At 42.2% G+C, this 21,253-nt stretch overlaps 1 protein-coding gene across 3 annotated transcripts in view; it reads right to left on the reverse strand.

Moving 5' to 3' along the window:
- The window catches only part of SLC17A8 (solute carrier family 17 member 8), a 54,652-nt gene that overhangs the window by 25,407 nt on the left and 7,992 nt on the right, over positions 1 to 21,253 (reverse strand). The window contains exons 3-4 of one of the 3 annotated variants that reach the window (XM_006193335.3): positions 19,513 to 19,746; positions 3,167 to 3,419 (exon numbers count right to left, since the gene is read on the reverse strand). In XM_006193335.3, coding sequence (XP_006193397.1) covers positions 3,167 to 3,419; positions 19,513 to 19,613 — 354 coding nt within the window. In that variant the 5' untranslated portion in view covers positions 19,614 to 19,746. Of the gene's footprint in view, positions 1 to 3,166; positions 3,420 to 4,858; positions 4,903 to 12,391; positions 12,488 to 19,512; positions 19,747 to 21,253 lie in introns of those variants that run through there. The other 2 variants (XM_032493556.1, XM_032493557.1) reach the window with 2 other exon arrangements.

Consider the following 21,253-nt stretch of genomic DNA (forward strand, 5'->3'; position numbering starts at 1 on the left):
ATAGAGGTATTTAGTGTATTAGTACCAAATTATCTCACTTGATCTGCAAGCAGGACTTTCATTCCCATTTCACAAGAAGGGCAATGAATGTTAGCAGAGAACTGCTAGAAATTCCAGCTCCTGTCTCCCTGCTTACATATTTTCTAAGATAATTCTCCCCACTCCCCTTGGCGCCATGGGCCTCTCCTCTGCTAAGCAGACACTGGGATAGAGAGGGCCAAGGTGCCGGCTGGACTCAGCCCACCAGCCTCTCTCTCTCTCTCCAGTCTGAACCCAAAGATTCTAGTCAGGCAGCACTGAACACTGGAACTGAAACAAGTCCCACTGGAGTAAGGGCCAAGGAAGTCAGCTCCCCAGCAAGGCAAAGGATCAAGGAACTTCAGCTCTGGAGGGTAGTGAGAAGCCACGAAAAAGGGGCAAAAACACAAACAAAAACACACAAGAAACAGTCCCTGGAGAGACCTGGGAGAATGGAGTAGACTCAGGGGAGCAGATGCAAGAAAACCATGCCCAGCAAGCAAGCTGGAGACCTCAGCTAAGGACTTCCTAGTTCCCGTGAGGACCAGCTCCACTCTGCCCTTCCTGGCTCCTTCGCTCGCCATGATGGAGTACAGCCTGGATTTTCATCCCACCTCTGGCTGGGTCCCCCCCTGTCCAGGACACAGACTCCACAAACATACACAGCAGATTGCATTCGGTCCTTCACTTTTATGAGCTCCCTACAACCCCACAGTAATTTCTTTTTAACTTGCTCTGGCTTCCCTGCATTTCTACTCTTGGCCACCAGCAATCCCTGACCAGGACACAAGGGCAACTTGCTCAAGGTCTCAGAGCTAATAAACAACAGAGCCAAGCCTGAAACCAGCTCTGGTCAATTCCAAAGACAATTCTTCTTAACCATACAGGGCTCCTGATTCATGAGAAGGAGTTTGGACTTTTCCTGAGGGTAATGAGAACTAATCTCAAAGCTTCTCAGACTTCAGTCATTTATTGCTTGCCACATGCCAGACACTGTTCTAAGTAATTCACGTGTTTAAAAATTCATAATTATTAAATTTAAAGTGATGATTCACACATCAACTGAAACTTCCCTTTATACCACTAGTAGAATATATGCTGCTTGTTTGCAGAACCTACCTGTTCATATTGCTTACTTCTCTCCCTCTGTTGAAAATGAGGACTTCAAACTATCTCAGCACAAAATATCTAATTTCCGCCCCATAAAACAAACAAAAATAGCAGCCATTGAGAGCCTTTCTTGTTACAGTTAGTGAAATCTTTGTCATCAGGTTGAACATGCTTAGATATCTAAGCTTTGCTCTATTTTGCAGAAAAATGGCCTGCTATAAATTGGAGCTTCTGAAATGCTATTAAGTTCTTCTTTATAATACCAGAGAACATGATGTAAAGCATATTTTTAGATCTTAATCAGCTTCTCTTAACTCCAGAGGGCAAAACCGCAGAAACTGGAGAGCACACACAGCATCGTTCCGCAGGCCTTTCGAAGTGCCTTTTCTACATGCCGCAAAGCAAATTCTGTTGACCTAGGCCTATCTTTTCAGGCAACAAACAAATGCAAACCAGCGTCTGAGTTGGATCCAGGCCTTAGCAGACAAGTTTAATTAGCTGCCCTTGCTCACAAAAGGCTGCAAGAATGCATGTGAAACACATCTGAAAACTCCTTGCTAATATACATCATTCTTTATTTAAAAAATGCATGGCATGCCCCCCACATCTCTACTGCCCTCCCTCCCCCCTCAAAAAATAAACAACCAGGATATCCTTTCAGAAAAGATCCAACTGTGGCATCAAAAAGAGAATGGTTAGAAGAATCTCCACAGTGCCCTTTCCTTCTGGCAGAATACTCTCATGAAAGAAAGGAAGGAAGAAGGAAAGGAGGGAGGGAGGGAAGAAGGAAGGAAAGAAAGAAGGAGAGAAAAGGCCTGCAGGCCAACTAAAGACTTCTTTTTAATGAATTGAAATCAAACTTTCCCAAACCAGTTCTTGGCAGGAACGATACCAGGTAATGCTAATTGGTGTGACGTGAAAGAAAGCCTTCTGCAGTCAAGCCCAGGAGACCACACACACAATGGCCCCCTCTGGAGATTCTCCTAGGACACAGCACACTAAAGGCTCCCATTTCATACAACACCTTCTTCACAGCACAGCCTACAGAATGATGATCTGCCAGACAGCAGTTTGGGAAACTCTTATCTAATATGAGCAGGGACCAGAGAACTATTAGTTGTCTCTGTGCAACCGGATGGACTTCCACATGAGTCACTCCAGTGTGTGTGTTCAACACAGTGAAACATGTAGATAGTGGGCATCCACTGGGCATGCATTTTTGTTTTTGCTCTAGTCACCTCACTACTTCTCTAGGCCTACCATTTAAGAAACAAGCCAGATTTTATCTTTCCAGCAATTTATAAAAACAATACTATTTAAGTCACATCAGAATATGCTTGCTTATGACTTCAAGAGCCTTTGAACCAGGCCTTCTGCTTCTACTCACTCCAGTCCTCATCCACTGGGAGATGACCGGCTGGACAGTGATCATTCTGGAGCATGGATTTGACTGTACCACATCTCTGCTTAAAACCCCCTTGTGACTCCCCACATGGTTTACCAGGCTCCCTGTGACCTAACCCCACTTTACTTACTGGCTCCTTCTTGTGTTGTGTACCCTATGCTCTGCTCTTTTACTAGGAGTTCTTAACCTGGGGTCATGGATGGAATTCCTGTGGATCAGTGAACTTGGGTGGGGAAAAATCTTTATTTCCACTAACTAAAATTTAGCATTTCTTGCAATAATGAATGTAGGTGACAAACCCCAGTCATATTACCAGCACCTGTGACTCTATTACTAGTGGAAATTATAAACATGTTCATATCACATGACAGTTGTTGCCACTATCACGAAATATTGTTTACCCTTCAAATTTCAAAATTACAGTCATTATTAGAGATATTGCTAGTGTTTGTCATCTGATGTGTTTATAAGGAAGCCCATGTGTTTCTATACCACAAATTGATTTTTAACTATTTTAATATCTCAATTTTAAAAGAATTGGTTTCCTTTATAACCCTATGTATTTCATTTTAAGAATTTAAAACATTAATACAGCTGTGGCCAAAAGAACTCCCACCATAGACAGAGACTGACCTGAATTTCTGGTTTTCCATCAACATACACGGTGCTATTGTTGACCATTTCCACAATGGCGACTCCAAGATTGCACCGAATCCCAAAGGAAATGCAGAATCCTAACCCGCTCATGATGGCAATGATGTAACGCTTGGGGACACCACAGCAGTGGCAGTCGCAGAGTGGGGGGCTCTGCCTGGACGTCTGCACTGGCCTTCCTTCTTCATTCAGTTCAATGCTTCCTTCCTCCTCACTGGTCCCATCGATTTTTCTACAGGGAAAAAAGGAATTGGTAGAGAAGAAAGACCAGGATTACAGGGGGGAAAAATGTGTACTAGATAAAAAGAAAAGGTGTACGAAGAAAGAAAAAGAGAGACCTAAAGTAGGGTGCAGCCTGCATTTTTTGTTATTATTATCTTCATCATTATTACTAAAATAAATTATAATGGCTAAAATTACTAATATTGTGGCTATTGGGTTGCACCTTTATAGGCATTAGGTTATTTTAATTTCATAACAACCATATGAGGTAGGTAGTGCCATCCTGGATGCATTTCTTCTCCAATCCACATCTAATCTAGGAACCAGTGTGCCTTAGTTTGAATATTTACTCTTCCACTTACTTAGCTGTGTGAATTTGGCCTAGTTAACCTCTCTGGGCTTCAGTTTCTTCATCTGTAACCTAGGAATTATAGTAACAGTTTCTTCTTCATGGAGTTGTTCTTTGGATTGTCACAAGTAATTATTTTGTTTAGATCATTTAGAACAGAATTTGACACATGTGAGAACTCAATATATGCCAGGCATTTTTATTACATTAATCCTCATAACCATTTAATGAGTCCATTTCTGTAGGCTGAGCATTAATGTCATTTGTTGACATTTATATTGAGGTCTAAGAGTTATTTGGATCATAGGGCTATTTACAATGTGCAGCCCCAGTGATCTCCATGAATTTCTGGCATCAAAAAATACATCATTTGAATCAAGCTTGGAAAACTGATGCTCTAATACTGACAACATCATTATACCAGCATTATTAGCACTCACTAAAACAGGGATAATGTATAACAACTACACTAATATTTATATAAAGCAAGTTCATTTCTTCCCCTCTGCCCTTCCCTCTCCATGCACTTTCGTATAATGACCTTATTAGATGGCTAGAACAGCTCAGTAAGACAGGAATTCTAATAATTCCACAGAATATAACTGTAGTTCAGAAGGCAAGAGTGAATTGGCCAAGAACACCCAGCCAGTAGAGGGTAGAGGCGAGATGTAAAGCCTTCCTCCTGGCTGGCCAAACAGGTTCCCTTTCCTGTTTTATTTTTTAATATAATAATTAAAAGTTCTTTTTTTAATTGAAGTATAGTCAGTTTACAACGTTTGTCAATTTCTGGTGTCAGGTTCCCTTTCACATAAGGTTCCCAGCTCACCAGGCTGTGTTCTGTCTCAATGATCTTCCTCAGTCACTTTGTCATCCACATTCTGTTACTCTGAGCCCTTGCCCAGCCACTGTGGACCACCCAGTACAGAATATTTCCAAGAATGGGCTCTGGAATGCTGTTTTCCACATGTGACTAGCTTTGTGACTTTGGCTAAGTTACTCGACCACTCTAAGCCACAATATTCTGGTATCAGTTTGCCAGAGCTGTCATATCAAAGTACCACAGACTGAGCGGTTTAAACAACAGAAATTTATCTTCTCACAGTTCTAGAGGCCTGAAGTCCAAGATTAAGGCGTTGGCAGGGTTAGTTCCTTTTGAGACCTCTCTCCTTGGCTTGTAGATGGTTATTTTCTCCTTGGGTCTTCACGTCTTCTTCCCTTTGTGTATCTCTGCATCCAAATTTCCTTTTCTTAAAGGGAAACCAGTTATGTAGATTATGGTCCAACCTAATGACCTCATTTTAACCTAATTATCTCTTTAAAGACCCTAATTCCAATTACAGTCATGTTCTGAGATACTGGGGGTTAGGACTTCATCACACGAATTTGGGGGGAACACAATTCAAACCACAAGAATCCCTATCTCTAAAATGGGCTAACGATCATAGCAGTCCATAGGATTATTTTAAATGATATGATGTGTGATATTTAGTGCAGTGCCTGGTACATAAAAAAGCTTTCTATTAATAAATGGTGAGCACTATTATTACTATTAATAAAATTGTTGCAAGTTATAAACTTAGCATCTCTCTGTGCATGCAAATGATTTGGATAAAGAGTAACACAGAAACATTATCAGGCCCCATGGGGCCTTGAGGAGCTTAATTGAAGGCTGATCCAGCTGTGGTGCTCTGAGTGCACTAGGGCTTTGGCTCGAGGATCCCATTTCTCACAGGCTGCTTGCCACAAGCACTGAACACAGCAGGGATATAAGGCAGGCTCTTTCCTGCAAGATGCAGGACTCCTCTGACAGGCAACTGGCTCCAGGACTCCCCACTGGCCTTGCCAATGCTTCCCAGCACTGTGGTGGAGTCCAAGACTCTTCTTAAAGAAACCTTCTTCCTTCTCTCTCCCACACAGATAGCATGGGGGTCTGAATACTCCTCCAGCCTCCTGTAGCTCTTGCCCCTTTTCACTCAGTAAATCTCTTATGCATCTATTCCTATTTTGGTGTCTGCTTCTCAGAGGACCTGAGTCAACACAGACACCCTCTGCAGGCAAGGTGCCATCTGGGATGTCCTGAGTTTCCAAAGGGAGCACCCAGCAGCATGGGCGTGGGCGGATGGAGACAAGGGAAGAGTAGGGATAACGGGAAAGATATCCTCCAAGGAAGGAGATGCGGGCTCCCCAAGCAGCAGGACCTACAGCTGACTTGACCTGAAGCCGCCTCTTATAGTGCCTTCCCCAGTTGGAGACAGGAAGTGAGGAGTTGTAGAGAGGAGGCCCAGGGCATGGGTGTCAGTTTCTCTTGCCTGAAGTGGCAGCTGAGTCACAAGACTTCATGTGACCAAGGAACCAGGAACAAACATGGATCAACCACCAGAGGAAACTCCTGAGTCATTTGTGAGTCCTTGCACAACCTGGGTGTGGCAGGAGGGGTGCCCCTATATCAACTGAAATCACTTCCACCAGTCTGGGGGCTCAGAGTTATATTTAATTCACTTTAAAAACCAGTAAAATGGTGGGATATGACTTGTATAGCCAAGCTGCTCGGAGAAGAAGATACCAAACCACCTCACCCCATCTGATGAAATAAACCAGGATCCACGGCTGTCAGCTAACGCGAGTTTGCTCGCCAGCTCTGCCACATACGTACTAGCTGTGTGACTTTGGGCAAGTAGCTTGGCCTTTCTGAATCTCACATATCCTCACCTGTAAAATGAATATAATATTTATCTCACAGAGTTGTTGTTAAGATGAAATGAACCTACTCTACCAAGAGGAAAACATGACCAGCAATAAATGAGTAGGCACTGGTCTGGTGTTACGGCCTGCACCATCCCTGATGCTTCCTAAGCCTTTTATACATTCCTCTATTACTGCATCTGTCACACTGAGATACTCATTTGTTTCCATCAGCATAGTGAGTGTGGAGTAAATATTTGTTGACTTCAGAACATGAATGAATGAAGGCCTCTCCAATAGACGGTGAGCATGTTGAGGGCAGGAGCCATTTCTCCCTCATCTTTATTCCCAGGGCTCAGCCTGGTGCCTGGACACATGAATCCCTAGTTAACTGAATGAGATTGATGGATCCATTTCAGGTACCACTTCGGACTTGAAGCGCTTACAGACAAAGATAAGTATCTGTTCATTCTTGCCTAGAAACAAGTTATTTAAAAAAAAAAAAGCGTGATTGGGGTTATAAGGATAAGTGAGAAAAACAACTCCTTCCTTAAGAAGTGGAAGACTTTAATCATCCCTAAGAGCTGCTTATCATATTTGGTTTTCTTTTGGTGTTTGCCTGCAGTTGGTCTTTTGGATCAGAGACTCTTCCTTCTTCCCAGGGTGACATCCATCACTGGATTCTCCAAATCCAGATAGCTGCAGTCTGCTGCCTCTTTATATACTAGATAAGTATGCGCCAGCTGTCCAGTAAACACCCAGCCCGTGGAGTCTAATTGCTTAAGCTATGCTAACTGGCCTTTAAACACTTACAGAACTATATTTACAATTCACATGTTCCCAGTAATTATGGAGAAGGTTTGGTTTGGTTTGGTTTTGCAGGTAACAAGCTTGATATATGGAGCATAAAGTAAGCAGAACTGCCGATGATTTTATGACTTTTTGAAACTTATTTACTCTTATGCTAAGCATTTATTATGTGTCTCCACTGCCCCCCATTCATACATTGAAGTCCTAACCCCCAGTACCTCAGAAGTGACTGAATTTGGAGACAGGGCCTTTTAAAAAGGTAATTAACATTAAATGAGGTCATACAGGTAGGGCCTAATATAATATGACTGGTGTCACAAAAGGAGGAAATTTGTTTTGTTTTTTCTGAAATTTTTTTGGGTTTTGGGTTTTTTTCAAATTTATTGATGTATAGTCAACAGGAGGAAATTTGGCCACACAGAGATGCCAGGAGTGCATGTCACCAGAGAAAAAGCCACGTAAGGACACAGGGAGAAGGTGGCCATCTGCAAGCCAAGGAGATTGATCTTGGACTTCCAGCTCCAAGTTTCTGTGGTTAAGCTACCCAGTCTGTGGTACGTTGTTTTGGCAACACTAACAGACTAATATAGTATTTTAATTTGCCTTCCAAAGGATCTCATTCACCTCAGATTGTATTTTACATAATTATGGAGTTGCTATTCTAATGGAAGAAGGAAGAAAGCTGAAGGATATTGACTACCTTCTACACTGCAGTCACTCCATGAGATTATATAGATATATATAGATAAGGAAATATAGCTATAAATGTGGATATCTCCTCAAAGCAGTCTTGAGAAGTAGGATTTATCCTCATCTTACAGCTCAGGAGACCAAACTCGTAATAACTAAAACAAACAAACAAACAAACAAAAAAACAAAAAAACACTAGCCCAAGAGTCACCCAGCTTCAATGGGGGAAGTAAAAACATAACCCAGATTTAATATCAAGGTTGCTCCTATCAATATGCCACAGGAATTAATCAGAAAGCACCTTAAAAATATTAAGTGCTTCACCTAAATCAACATTTTTAAAAGGTTCTAGAGAAGCAATATTGAAGAAGAGTTAAGAGAATATGCTCTGGAGTCAGGCAGTCCCAGGTCCAATGCTGAATCTGGTATTTATTAGCTGTGTGACCTTCAGAAAGTTACTTAACCTCTCTGAGCCGTAGTTTCCTGAATGGGGGATAGAATTAATTTGAGCACTAAATAAGATAAAGTTGATAAAATTCTTGATAAATAATCAATAGTAGGAACTTCTAAAGAAGGGAGGGGGTACTTAAAGTCTGACTCCTAGAGCTAGGTTGGGATTTGAAATAGGATCTCATCAGTGTGGCTTTCAATGCTCCTATCTAAAGGATCTCAATAAAATGTACCTGATCAACTCCCACCCAGCCAGTAATCTCACAATACCTGTTTTTGTGTTACTTCTCTTCCAGGAGGCTATAAACTCATAAATTCGGGAACCAAGTACCCTCGTACTCAGAATTGTTTCACAGATTTTGAAGTGTTAACCTCTGCTGTTTTTGTCTTCCTCCTGGAATTTCACCCTTTCCTGTCCACTCATAAAAGCAGAGAGTCAGTGCTCATTACCTGGTCAGAAAATGGTAAGAAGGAGATAAAGATGGTGGTGTTGGAGGAAGTGGACCTCACCTCCCCCCACGAACACATCAAAAATAGACCTACATGTGGGACAGTTCTCACTGAAAACTAACTGGAAATGGGCAGAAAGACTCTTGTACAACAAAGGCTGCAAGAAAGATCCACACAGAATTGGGTAGGAGGGGAAGAGGAGAGATCAGGTCGGGACCTGTACCCCAGGGATGGGACTCAGAGGAAAAGGGAGGTTACACAGAAAGAGATCCACTCTGGGAGTGAGCAGTTCAAGCCACATATTGGGCGCCCCAGTCCTGGGGTCCAACACAGGGAAGACAAGCCCCCTTGGCTGGCTGGAGGGCCGGTGGGGCTAACAGGCACTTACACAGAGAGTGATAAGATGGACAGAAGGAGGGAGGGGCAATATAGAGGTGGCGGCGTGGGAGGTACAAGCTACTGGGTGTAAGATAGGCTCCAGGATGTATTGTACAACATGGGGGCTACAGCAAATATTCTGTAATAACTGTAAATGGAAAGTAATACTTAAAGTTGTCTAAAAATGAATAAATAAAATTTTTTAAAAGATAGACGGTAGGACAAAAAGTCTTAATCTCTATGGCTTTTTTAATTCCAATAGCCTAAGCTACAGTGGCAAACCAACAGCCCAATGGCCACATCTGGCCCATGGACTTGTTTTGTTTATGTGCTATAATGTGTATATGGTTTGTTTTTTTTTTTTTGAATTTGGATTAACTGTCAGAATTTAAAAACCAGGAGAGTGTTCCAAAAACAAACAAACAACAGCAACAAAAACCAAAAACACTTGGATTTCTGGCTTATTTTGAAAACTCTGAAAATCTGGTATTATTAGGTCCACATTCTCTCATGGCTACAATTAGCTCTCCTGTTTAATGCAGTCCCCATCACTCCCTAATGTCACCCCAGCACTGAGCTCAGTTGTCATTTAACATTAAGCTAGTGTTGTTTCTTTTCTTAGTTATAGGTAAGAAGAAAGGAAAATATATTTTGTACCCATATCTCTATAAGAAGTAGAAAAATAAAAATCAGACTGGAAACAAGCATACGTATTGGATAACCATCATTTTCAGCTGCCCAAAGTCTGAACTGCCTCTTGGTGTTTTGAGTCGGGCCTTACCAGCAGAGAAAACTACCTTTCATATGCTCTTTTGTAGCTATGATGTTGGCATGTGATGTGGATTCTGCAGAATCAGAAGCACATGAGTGAGATTAGATGCTGAAGGAAGCAACAAGAGGAGGCTGCAGTATGCAGGGACAATGGCAAAGAAAATGTGGCAAATGCAGTGGTGGAAGCAGCTGGTTCCTCTGTCACTGCTGTGGCAGAATTCTGGACTATAATCAGTACTTAGAGGTAAGTATTGGTGGTGGCTGTGTTTTATCTAGAATAGTTTAGCAGTATGATACAATATGTTCTCTGCTGCCTTTTTATTGCAGATGGAGCATCCAGATCTGGTCCTCCCAGGAAGTCTGAAAGCTTACTAATGTGCTTTACTAAATTTCACTCCACTTTAGCTAGAGTGGATTCTGTTGATTCCAACTAAGAACTTTGAATGATGCCATATTTTTTTGTGGACATGGAGACAATATCTGTGTGCTGACATCTGAAGTGTGTCTTTGTCAGAAAAAGACAAATATCATATGGTATCACTTATATGTGAAACCAAAAAAATACAAATTTTATTTACAAGCCAGAAATAGACTCACAGACATAGAAAACAAAGGTTACCGGGGGGAAAATGGTGGGGAGGGATAAATTGGGAGTTCGGAATTATGAATATACATTACTATACATGAGATAAATAAACAGTAAGTACCTACTGTATAGCACAAGGAACTATATTCAGTTTCTTGTGGTGAGCTGTAGTGAAGCAGGGTATGACTATATAAATATATATATATATCTGAATTGCTTTACTATACCTGACACTAACATTGTAAATCAACTACAGTTCAATAAAAAATAAGAATGAAAAAAAAAGAACAAAAAATGTGTCTGTCAGAAAATACAATATGGCCAGCCTCACTCTGTAGGCATTGAGTCTATGGCCCTTGTATTAAACTTTAAGAAGCATTTAGAGAATTTGGTTATTGTAAAGACATTTGGGGGAAGTTGGAGAAAGAGAGAAAATAAACCCTAGATAAAGAAATCTACTGCCAGACTAGAAGAAAATGAGAGGTGGTTAGAAGAGAGAGGCTAAGGGACTAAAAGCTAAAGGGTCCTATGCCCTACTGCTTGGACAGACCTCTGAGATGGAGACCTCAGGAAGCAGACCCTAATAACGAGATCTTGGAGTCTGATTACTCACAAGCTGGCTGGCAATGAGGACCGCAACACTGGTGGTAGGTGAGTGTTGATAGTTCCCTGTATGCAGTACCAGGGCAAATGCTAAGATTTTCAGCTGTGGTAAACAGGGCTGGGATACAGGTGCAAGCGGATGCAGTGGTCCATGCAATATCACTGGTATTTGGGAGGTTTGGGAGAAACAGCAGTTTCTACAAGGAGTTGAGTGGCTATTGTTAAATGCCACTGATGCTTTGAAGAGAGAAAATGACAGGATTTGACCAGTCAATCACCAATAAAAGAAAGCATGTGAGTGTCAGTTGCTTCCTTGTCACCATTTAAAGAGACCCTCACCTCCTGCAGTTGGAGGGCAGATAGAACTAAAGATCAGGCACAAGACTTCACTGTAAAGATGGCAGAATCCCCTCTGGTGTGGGCTGCACTTAGTGACTTGCTTCCAAAGAACAGAGTACGGAAAGTGGAGAGATGGGGCAAACACTTCCTTAACCAAGCAATCAAGGTTAACCCCCTGATATGATGTGACGAGAAAGGCATTTCACCTCTGTGGTGTTCTTTCTAAAAGCTCACAATCCTAGTCTAATCACGAGAAAATTCAGACAACTCAAAATGAGGAACAGTCTGCAAAATACCCAACCAGTATTCCTCAAAACTGTCCAAGTCATGAAAAACAAGAAAAGGCTGAGAAACTGTCACAGATCAGAGGAGACCAAGGAGACACGATGACCAGGGCAATGTGGTATCCTGGATTGGATTCAGGAACAGGAAAAAAGATATTAATGGAAAAACTAATGAAATCTTAATGAAGTGTTAGAGTTTAATTAGTAATGTACCAATGTTGGTGTCTTAGTTTTGACAAACGTACAATAACAATGTTAAGATGTTAACATTAGGGGAAACCAAATTAGGAGAATATAGAAAATCTCTGTACTATCTTTGTAACTTTTCTAAAATTATTCCAAAACAAAAGCTGAGTTTAAAAAAATGAAACAGCAGAATTCCGAAGAAGGTAGAATTCTGAGCCTGGGTAGGTCTCTTACACCAAAGTCCAGATCCTGTTAAGAAATGGTACCCTGAGTGTGGCAGGTGTAGCTCAGTGGTAGAGCACATGCTTTGCATGCACAAGGTCCTGGGTTCAATCCTTCGTACCTCCACAAAAAATTTAAAAATAGAAAGAAATGGTACCCTGAGAGCTGGGATGGAAGGATACCTGAGTGCTGGGTTAGAGGACAGATGCACTTGAACCTCTGCCCTAAATGCCTCTGGACCTGCAGAAGAGCCATTCTTCTTGTTGGAAGATAGATGTCCCTCCTCTTCTTACTTGGACCACCCTAATCCAATGACTGGTGTCCCTATAAAAAGAAGGGAATTGAGCACATAAACACAGAAACTCAGGAGGAGAAGGCCATGTGACAACAGAGGTAGAGACTGAAGTGATGTGTCAACAAGCCAAGGAACACCAAGGAATGCTAAGGATTTACCAGCAACCACCAGAAGCAAGGAAGAGGCAAAGATGTATCCTCTTTCAAAGCCTTTAGGGAGAGCACGGCCATGCTGATGGCTTGATTTTGGACTTCTGGCTTCCAGAATTGTGAGAGAATAAATAAATTTAAGCCACCCAGTTTGTGATATTTTGTTATAGCAGCCCTAGGGAAATAAAACAGAGGGACTATCCCATGACACAGGATTCACCATCCTGGCAAAAAACAAGAAAGTGATTCTAATGAGCTGCTAATGTGGCTCTCAGAAGCTTAGACAAAGTAAGAGATGCCAAGAGGAGGAGACTGATGACTTAAAAAAAATTGTGTACTAGTTTCTAGTAATTATTGCATTGTGGTCAGAGATTATGGCCACTATGACTTTTTAAAAAAATGAGAGTTTCTTGTGGTTCAGTAATTAAGCAGAGCACATCTTTGAAGTGGATTTGACCATCAGTGACTTCCCCTTTTGAATGAGACCCTGAAGATGGGGACTGGGCAAAGTCAGGTCATGGTTTAATAGACATGGCCAACATCATTCCTCTTGCCATTCGTATTTATTTTGAACAGAGAATACCCAAGATCACAAGAGTGTTCTCCCTTGGGTCTAGGGGTCCACTTCCTCTCCTTTCCTTCGTTGTCTATATTACAGGCCTATTTCATCTTTTAATGCCTGTTATAATGACTACAGAATTTAATTTGTCCATAGAGATGCACTAGTGAGAATTAAATTGGTTATCTTCTGTTCCTGTAGCTAAAACTTTGATGTCTGTTATTTGAAATATAAAAATTCATGACATTTTTTATGTTGATCATGCTCTTCAATACATAGGACTTTTTAAACTGTTTTTGTTTTTTATGAGAAATGCCAGAGCTATCACGGTAGATTATAGAGAAAGGTATCAAAATGCTCGAAGAAGTGGACATGCTATAGTGGATTTGCTATGTAAGACCAGAAAACCCACAAGCTCACCATCTCCTTCAGGGGCCTGAGGGATACTGCCTTTACCAAGGCAATGAGGAATGTAGCAGTGACAGGCCACCCACACCACGGAGATGCTCAGCAGTGGCTGTCATCTGCAGGTTGGATCCGACAGTAGGAGGTGCTGTTCCAGAACTGGGCTCCCTAGTGGCAGTTGAAATGACAGAATCCTGGAGTAGCAGAGGCCAGAGGCAGCACTTAAAGATCAGCAATAAGGGAAACAAAGTCAGAATGGCAGGGGAGGGATTGGACTCACAGGAACTGCCAGACGGGCAGGAGAACCTATGAGAGTGGACACGAAGTGCCGGACCTTCACGCTGTGTGTGAACACATGCCAGACAGCTTCCATGTGGAAGAGGCACTAAGCAGCCAATGGACAGGCTGACTTGGCTGGTTGGTGTTAGCCAGCTTCTGTTCCCGGCCACCCAGTTCTAGAACAGTGGACTCCTGAAGCAACCATGGTAACAGATGTAGTCTAAGCTCGGGGTCCCACTCACCAAGACTGCTGTAGCTACCATTGCTGTCGGCAACAAAACCAGTGCTGAGCCCCTGACGTAGCACAATTGCTGAGGAGAAAAACCAGGCAAATTGTTTGTATCTGACTCCTTTCATCCTGCAAAGAGTGGCAATTCATCCTGATTGGGGTTGACATATATTCCACGTATGAGTTTGTCTTTTCAGGCTGCAAGCCTTGGTCAGCATCACTATCCAAGGATTCACAGCATCTTGGTTAGCCAAAATGGGATCCCACATAACATCACGTAAGACCAAGATACCCACCCAGTTTATGGCAAAGAGGTACAGCAGTGGGCACATGATAATGGGATCCTCTGGTCTAGCATGCACTGCACCTTCCAGAAGCTGGAAGCCGACCAGAGCTGAGAAAACCTCTTGAAGAAGCAGCTGAGGCATCAGCTTAGAGATAAATCTCTGTGAGGATAGAGTGCTACCTTCCAGATGCAGTATATTCCATAAACCAACAGTTATCATATGGTGCTTTTCCCCCAGCAGGTACAATACCTGGGTCTGAGAAACGAGGAGTGGAAGTAGGAGTGGCCCCACTCACCATCATTCCCAGGAACCCAGATGAGGACTGCCTCATCTCCTCAACTTCAGGCTCTGTTGGCCTAGAAGTCCTGATTCCCAAGGAAGAATTCTTCCACTCGGAAATACAAAGAAATCCCGATAAATATAAGGCTATCACTGCTGCTCGGTCATGTTGGGATCTTCAAGCCAAGACCAAGAGGGAAGGCCAGGGGTCACCACGCTGGCGAGAGAAATTGGTCCTGATGCTCAGGATGATTTAGGACTGCTGTTTCATCGCAGGAGGAGGAAGACCTATGTCAGGCACTCAGGTGATTCACTACGACTTTTCCTGATACTGCCTTGTCTAGTTTAACAGAAGTACAGCAACCATAACTATAAGGGTATGTTAACCGAGGGTTTAGACTCCTCAGGGATTGAAGTCTGGATCAGCCCACCAGGCAAGATAACAGAAGTGAGGGGAATCGAGAATGGGTGGAGAGGAGGGACCAGCCAGAGCAGTGGGAGCTGGAGTTCATCCCACCAACTCTTCTCTTGAAGGTTCCTCAGGAAGTATGACCACGGAGTCTTGGAGAAGCTGTTCACTTGGAATGAACTGAATGTGAGAAGCAAGTGGATCTGAGTGGTGCAATGAGTGGGATGTAATGTACTCCCCAGGTCCTTTTTCTCAGGCCAGCACACTTCCAGAGAGGCTAACAGCTTGCAACTGCTCCCTTCTTAGGAGAATTCCCCACTGCTACATGGGCTCCATTATAAACCTCCATCCCTGCTAGGGCAGCCCACGGTCAATGACTGACTGATGCAAAGACACAGAAGGCTGATCCCCTTGCTCAGTGGGACAACCCACAGCTTCCCACTGTGACCTGGTCCCTGTGCATTACCCGAGATCACATCCTTGCTCAGTTTTCTCCTTTCCTATCCTGCTTTACTCCCTCCCTTCCAATTTTTTCAGGGAGAGCTCCCCCTCAATAAATCACATCCTAGGCTCATCCAAATCCTGACTCAGGCTCTGCTTTTAAGGAACCCTACCTAAGATAGAGGTGGAGTAAAATAAACCAGGGAAGAGGGTCGTGGAGTGGGTGGGAGGAGGAGGGAAGGTGAGCTTTATCTTTAAATAGGATGGTCCAGAAAGTCCTCCCTGGGAAGGTGACCTTTAAAGAGACTTGAAGAAAGTATGGGGATGAGCCATCAGGCTATTTGGGAAAAAAACTTTCAGGGTGCAAAAGCTGGCACAGGAGTGGGTCCAGGGAGCTCTAATAAGAGCAGGGTGTGGCTGGAGTGGGGCGAGGCAGGAAATGAAGGTCAGAGATGAAGTCAGAGAGACTTCTCAAGGTCCTGTGGATTATGTGGGGCCTTGAGGCCATTGAAAGGACACTGGCTTCAACTCTGAGTGAGATGAAAAACTGTAGGGAGGTTTTGAAAAGGGGAGAGATGTGATCTGACTTTGTTTTAATAGAATCACCCTGACTACAAGGAGTGGAGCCAAGTTGCCTGAGGTCTTAAATAATGTCACAGCAGTTGGAACCCAGGGCCACCTGATCTCAGAGCCCATTCTCACACACCTGCTTTTGTCAATGGAGCAGACAGTGCATATCTGGGACCTATGTTCTGTACACAACTGCTGAATGCTGAGGATGGACATAGTACGGGGATTGGTACCATCTCTTTAAAGGGGAGATATGAATACTTATAAAGAGACCAGACTCACCCTCAGTATCCCTTGAAGAAAGTCTCCCATATGACAACTGATTAGGATAAAAGCCCATACTTGCCTTAAGAGGCAGAGGTTGCTGGCTACATTGCAGCCCAAGTAACTCCAAAAACCTAAATAAGTGATTAGATTTCAAGACAGCAAGTAAGAAGAACAGAGACTTGATTAGAATGGTAGCATAGTGCAATGATTAAGAATGGTGGGCAGAGAATGTCTGATCTGAAAACCAGCTTTGCTACTTACAAGCTGTGTGACCTTGGGCGATTTACCTAACCTCTCTATGCCTCAGTTTTTTCATCTGTAAAATCGACCCCACCTCATTGGATTGTTAATAGAATTAAATAATTTTACAGTACCTGAAACATACTAAATATTTGTTATTATCATTTATTACACATAAGTAATTAGAGGACATTCATATTGTCATTTAAGTTTAACAAATCTCTATATCAATTCTTGGACATTAACTTCCAAGTGTAACACCGTCTATGTCATCTGTTCCAGTACTGGAACAATACTGGAACAATAATGCATCATCTTTCTTCCTATACTTCTAAAATATCATTGTACCTTTAACTGATTAACTGTTCAGCTGCTTCTTTTCAATGGCTGTTCTCCAAGAAGACTAATAACGCCTGACTGCAATCAGCCCCATGTGCGAACTTCAGATGCTTCCCTGTGCATTTGCCACTCCCCTGACCATGAGGAACACTCTGACTAAAAAGCATCTCAAAAATTCCATTTAGATGACGATCTCAGTCTCAAACATTATTAGACATCTATGACTTATACTGATTGCTAAATTATGAAGTGGGGTTTCTCACTTCCCAGTGTTCCTGCCCCTTACAAAACAGAAAACAGTTCCTTCCTTCCTTCCTTCCTTCCTTCCTTCCTTCCTTCCTTCCTATCTTCCTCTCTATCTTCCTCTCTTTCTTCCTCTCTTTCTTCCTCTTTCTTTCTCTTTCTTTCTTTCTTTCTCTCTTTCTTTCTCTCTTTCTTCCTTTCTTTCCTTTCTTTCCTGGATTCTGTCAACTAGTTTTATGTAAAAATCAACGAGGGGAGGAAAGGCTTTGGGGAAGCTACTTTATAATTATCCTAGAGACTCTGAAGTTAACACCAAGTGCATGGCAGAGCTGTTTTTGCTGGAGGAGCCCTAATCCTGGAGCTCTCCTCGGAGACCACTAGAGCTGAGGATCAACTTAGATCTCTGGTTAATTAGGCTTTTTTTTTCTTCCTTTGCCTATAATTTCTGTCTAGGGATTACTAAAAGAAGAGGTCTGAGTTTGGCTTTATTTATTCTAAAGCCATTCTACAATTATGGCGACAAAACATCTAGGATGCATTTAGTGTAATCTCTATCCCCAGAAATGTGGTAGATGTTGTTGGAGATTTTGTTTGTTTGTTTGTTTTTTAATTGTTCCATGATGCAATTCTGAGGAAACTGTTCAGAGTCCTAGACCCATAGCTCAATTCTGAGTTGAGGTCGCATAACTTGACAGTTACTAATTTTGTTATATCCCTAAGCAAACCAATCTGGTTAAATGAAAGGCTCTTCCAGTGGCTCATCCAATCAAACACAGTAAAACCAGCACTCAGGGTAAGTCCCTTATTGAAAAAGGGATTAATTTTTAGAAAGCAATCTAAATTGGAAAAGAACACTCCTAAGTCCTTTTTTTCGAGTATTTTCTAAATGAAGGCACAGAGTTTGGTGATGATAGTGACGACTATGGTCCAAAGTCATGGTTTTTATTTCTGACTTTGTCGGATTCCTTTGTCATCACTTGAATATGCCAATTAAGCCACTGTGCCCTCTTTTGCATTTCTAATCAAACGAATGCTACCATGATAAGATGTTACCTGGGAGTGCTTGACAGAAGGATAAAATATTCTTAAAAGAAAAGGTTATTGTAATCATTTCCTATGTTTTCCTACTGTCACTGAGGTGGGTTTTTGTCTATACATGATCATTCAGTGTAGTTCTGATGGAAACCTTTTTGTTTTTAATTACTAAATTAATAAGATGCCCAACCCACTCCTCTTGCTAAGCTCATCAAGAGTGATACAAAGGGAAATTTAATACTGACAGGAGCGGAACCTCTGCGTTATAAAACACAAGAAATGAAATCAATTTCAGTGTGCCTAGAGATAGTCCTTTAAATGCTAGTTTAAGAAATTAAAAATTTCTCTTAAATTTAAGAGAAAATATAGGTAGAAAATTTTAAAGGAGATGCCAGATGGCATTTTCACTCATCAGGATTATAAATAATCATAAAAGTCTTATCAAGGGTGTTTGCACATTTATTTATCAGAGAGATTAATGGAGTCATTTTACCTTGCACATAAGGACTGCTTATTAATTAATCTACAAAAACTAGGAAGGCATTTACTATTGTCTATAAAAAAATCATAAATTAAAATGTCATCAATTCATTCATTTATGGCAAATTCTTCCAATAAAAATATATCTTACTTTTTTAAAAAAAGATCTATTTTTTGGTTTGGCAAAAACATTCAATGATAATACTTAACACTTTCCCAGTTACTGAATCATGTAAGATTTTCTGCTTTAAAGAATACAAATGTTTTCAGTTACTTTCTTCAAACTATTGTAGTTTCCTTCTTTTTGAAATCTACACAATCAAGAACCACTTAATATAGTTTATAAGCCACATAATATGCAAATACCTAATCTTTGTGTATAGTGAAAAATGAAGTGAAAAATCTTAAAAATTATTTCAGCTCAAAGCATAACCATATAAATTGGTTCCTGATTTTGTTATTACTATTGAATTAACATGAAATATTATCTCCCTAAGTCTTTTCTAATTCAATGCCAAACACACAATATACAATATTACCATCTCCAACAAGTGCTAATCCTGCTGTATGTGCAGAAGCTTGTCTTGGTATTTTCCTAATTTAATCTTACATTTTTGATGCACCTTCTTTTCCTCCAGGCACAGCCTGCTGAAGCTGGAAGGGGCTCCAGAAGCCATCTAACTTTACCTACCCACTCCTTTTCAAAATGTGGCTTTAAAAACGTGAAGCAAGGTCTCTAAACACCAGCGATGTGAAGCTACTCAGAAATAAACCTAAAGTTTGCAATCAAACTTTACCTTTGTAAAATCCCCAATGAATCTCCCACAGCATTCTTCACTCTTTCCTTTCCAGGTTTCAAAATTTTTTCTTTGAAGATATCAAATGTTTTAAAAGGCATTTTGAATTGGGGGTGGGATACCTCCAAGCCGTCACCAATCAGTCTCGGAAACTGTCATCCTTTTTCCGCTCCAGCCTGGGGACCACTCTGCTTTCCTCGGTGAACACCTGGCAGTCAATTTTCATGAAGGTAACTGCTTAAAATAAAAAAGGAGATGAAGCCCAGCCCAGATCTTTCAAGATGAGACAACACCCCCGCCTCCAAAAAAAGGAGAGGCCAAGTGGTCTGAGACTGGAAATTCAGCCCCTTTCAGCAGCAGACGGTGGTGCTGTCTCAGGCAGCCACGCTCAGTCTGAGCGCAGCCTGGCTCCCTCCCTGGGCTGCAGCTGGAGAAGCTAAAGTGGGCTCTAGCCACGAGGTCTCCTGAGACCAGCGACAGCATCTGCAGCCTGTCTCCAGCCTCCCCTGCTGCCTCTGACCACATTCCCCTCCTGCCTCACTCGGCTGCTGTGGCTCTCACTGAGTGATCCTTTCCAAGGTGATGCCATAGTAACCGACACAATACCTGCCCCTCAGCACTGGGGCTTATTAATGGGCTCTCAGCCAGAGCTGGGTGAAGCGTGTAAAACAAGTTCTCTGCTTTCCTGAGGTCTGGCCCCAAAGACAGGCTCTCAGCCACTGCATTAGGGCCTCTTATGCCCCTCATGGGAGCCAAGAAACAGTTTTTCCGCCAGACACCAGTATGGATGTGGTCCTTAGAGGAACACTTGCACTTGAAGGAGGCTAAATGCAAAACCCAGGCCATAAACCTCTAGGAGGGCATTTATCTGCTCCTGACCACAGAGCAGGACCACTCAAGTTGTGATGTGCAAGTGCCAGTGGGACCATGGAACTGAAGATAACTGAGCCGGTCCTAGAACTCTTAGCACTCTTCACTGGTCCTCACTGTCCTCGGGATAAATCCAAGTTCTTTACCACAGCACACAAGGCCCTCCATGGGACCTCAGCCTTGTTTCTTGTCAATCTGCTCTTCATATCAGCACTTCACTGAATTCAGTAAACTCCCTATCACCTCTGGGGTTTATTCAGATTGTACCCTCTGCCCTGATAAATCTCCTCACCCTTCATCTGGGAAATGTCGAGGGATTCATAAGTCTCACAAAGACAAGGGTTTCTCTAGAAACCCTCATATACAAGGTTAGATGTCCCTCCTCTGAGCCCCCAAATCCCCTGTCCTCTGAGCCAATAGGACCTAGCGTGTAGTGGTATAACATAAATTGTTGTCAGACAGGGTAGAAATATCACATGTTGCTCCCATATTTATGGGCAGCAGGATGCCCCCGCCATAAATGATGCTGCCGTGAAGAGACAGCCTTCATCTGTGAGGCTCCAGTGCTCCAAGCCCCTGGCCTGCAACAACTGACAAGTCCCATGCTTCAGCTTCTCAGGCTCCAGGGAGTCATTTCCACAGACCAGTCACTGCCCTCTGCAAGGCACAGTCCAAATCCTTCTCCAGGACTTGAATTAAGTTGATCTAAATCAGAGCTGGATCCTTGGTAGGTTAAATACCACCACCAATAATAACCATTATTGTTATTATTATGGCTAATACTTACTGAGCTCTCTTTAAGGTCCAAACTCTATGTTAAGCATTGTTTACGTGTTATCATAATCTTTCCAACACTGCTTTGTGGGTAGTT

Source organism: Camelus ferus, chromosome 12 (assembly GCF_009834535.1).
Source record: "Camelus ferus isolate YT-003-E chromosome 12, BCGSAC_Cfer_1.0, whole genome shotgun sequence".
In the NCBI taxonomy this organism is placed as follows: domain Eukaryota; kingdom Metazoa; phylum Chordata; class Mammalia; order Artiodactyla; family Camelidae; genus Camelus; species Camelus ferus.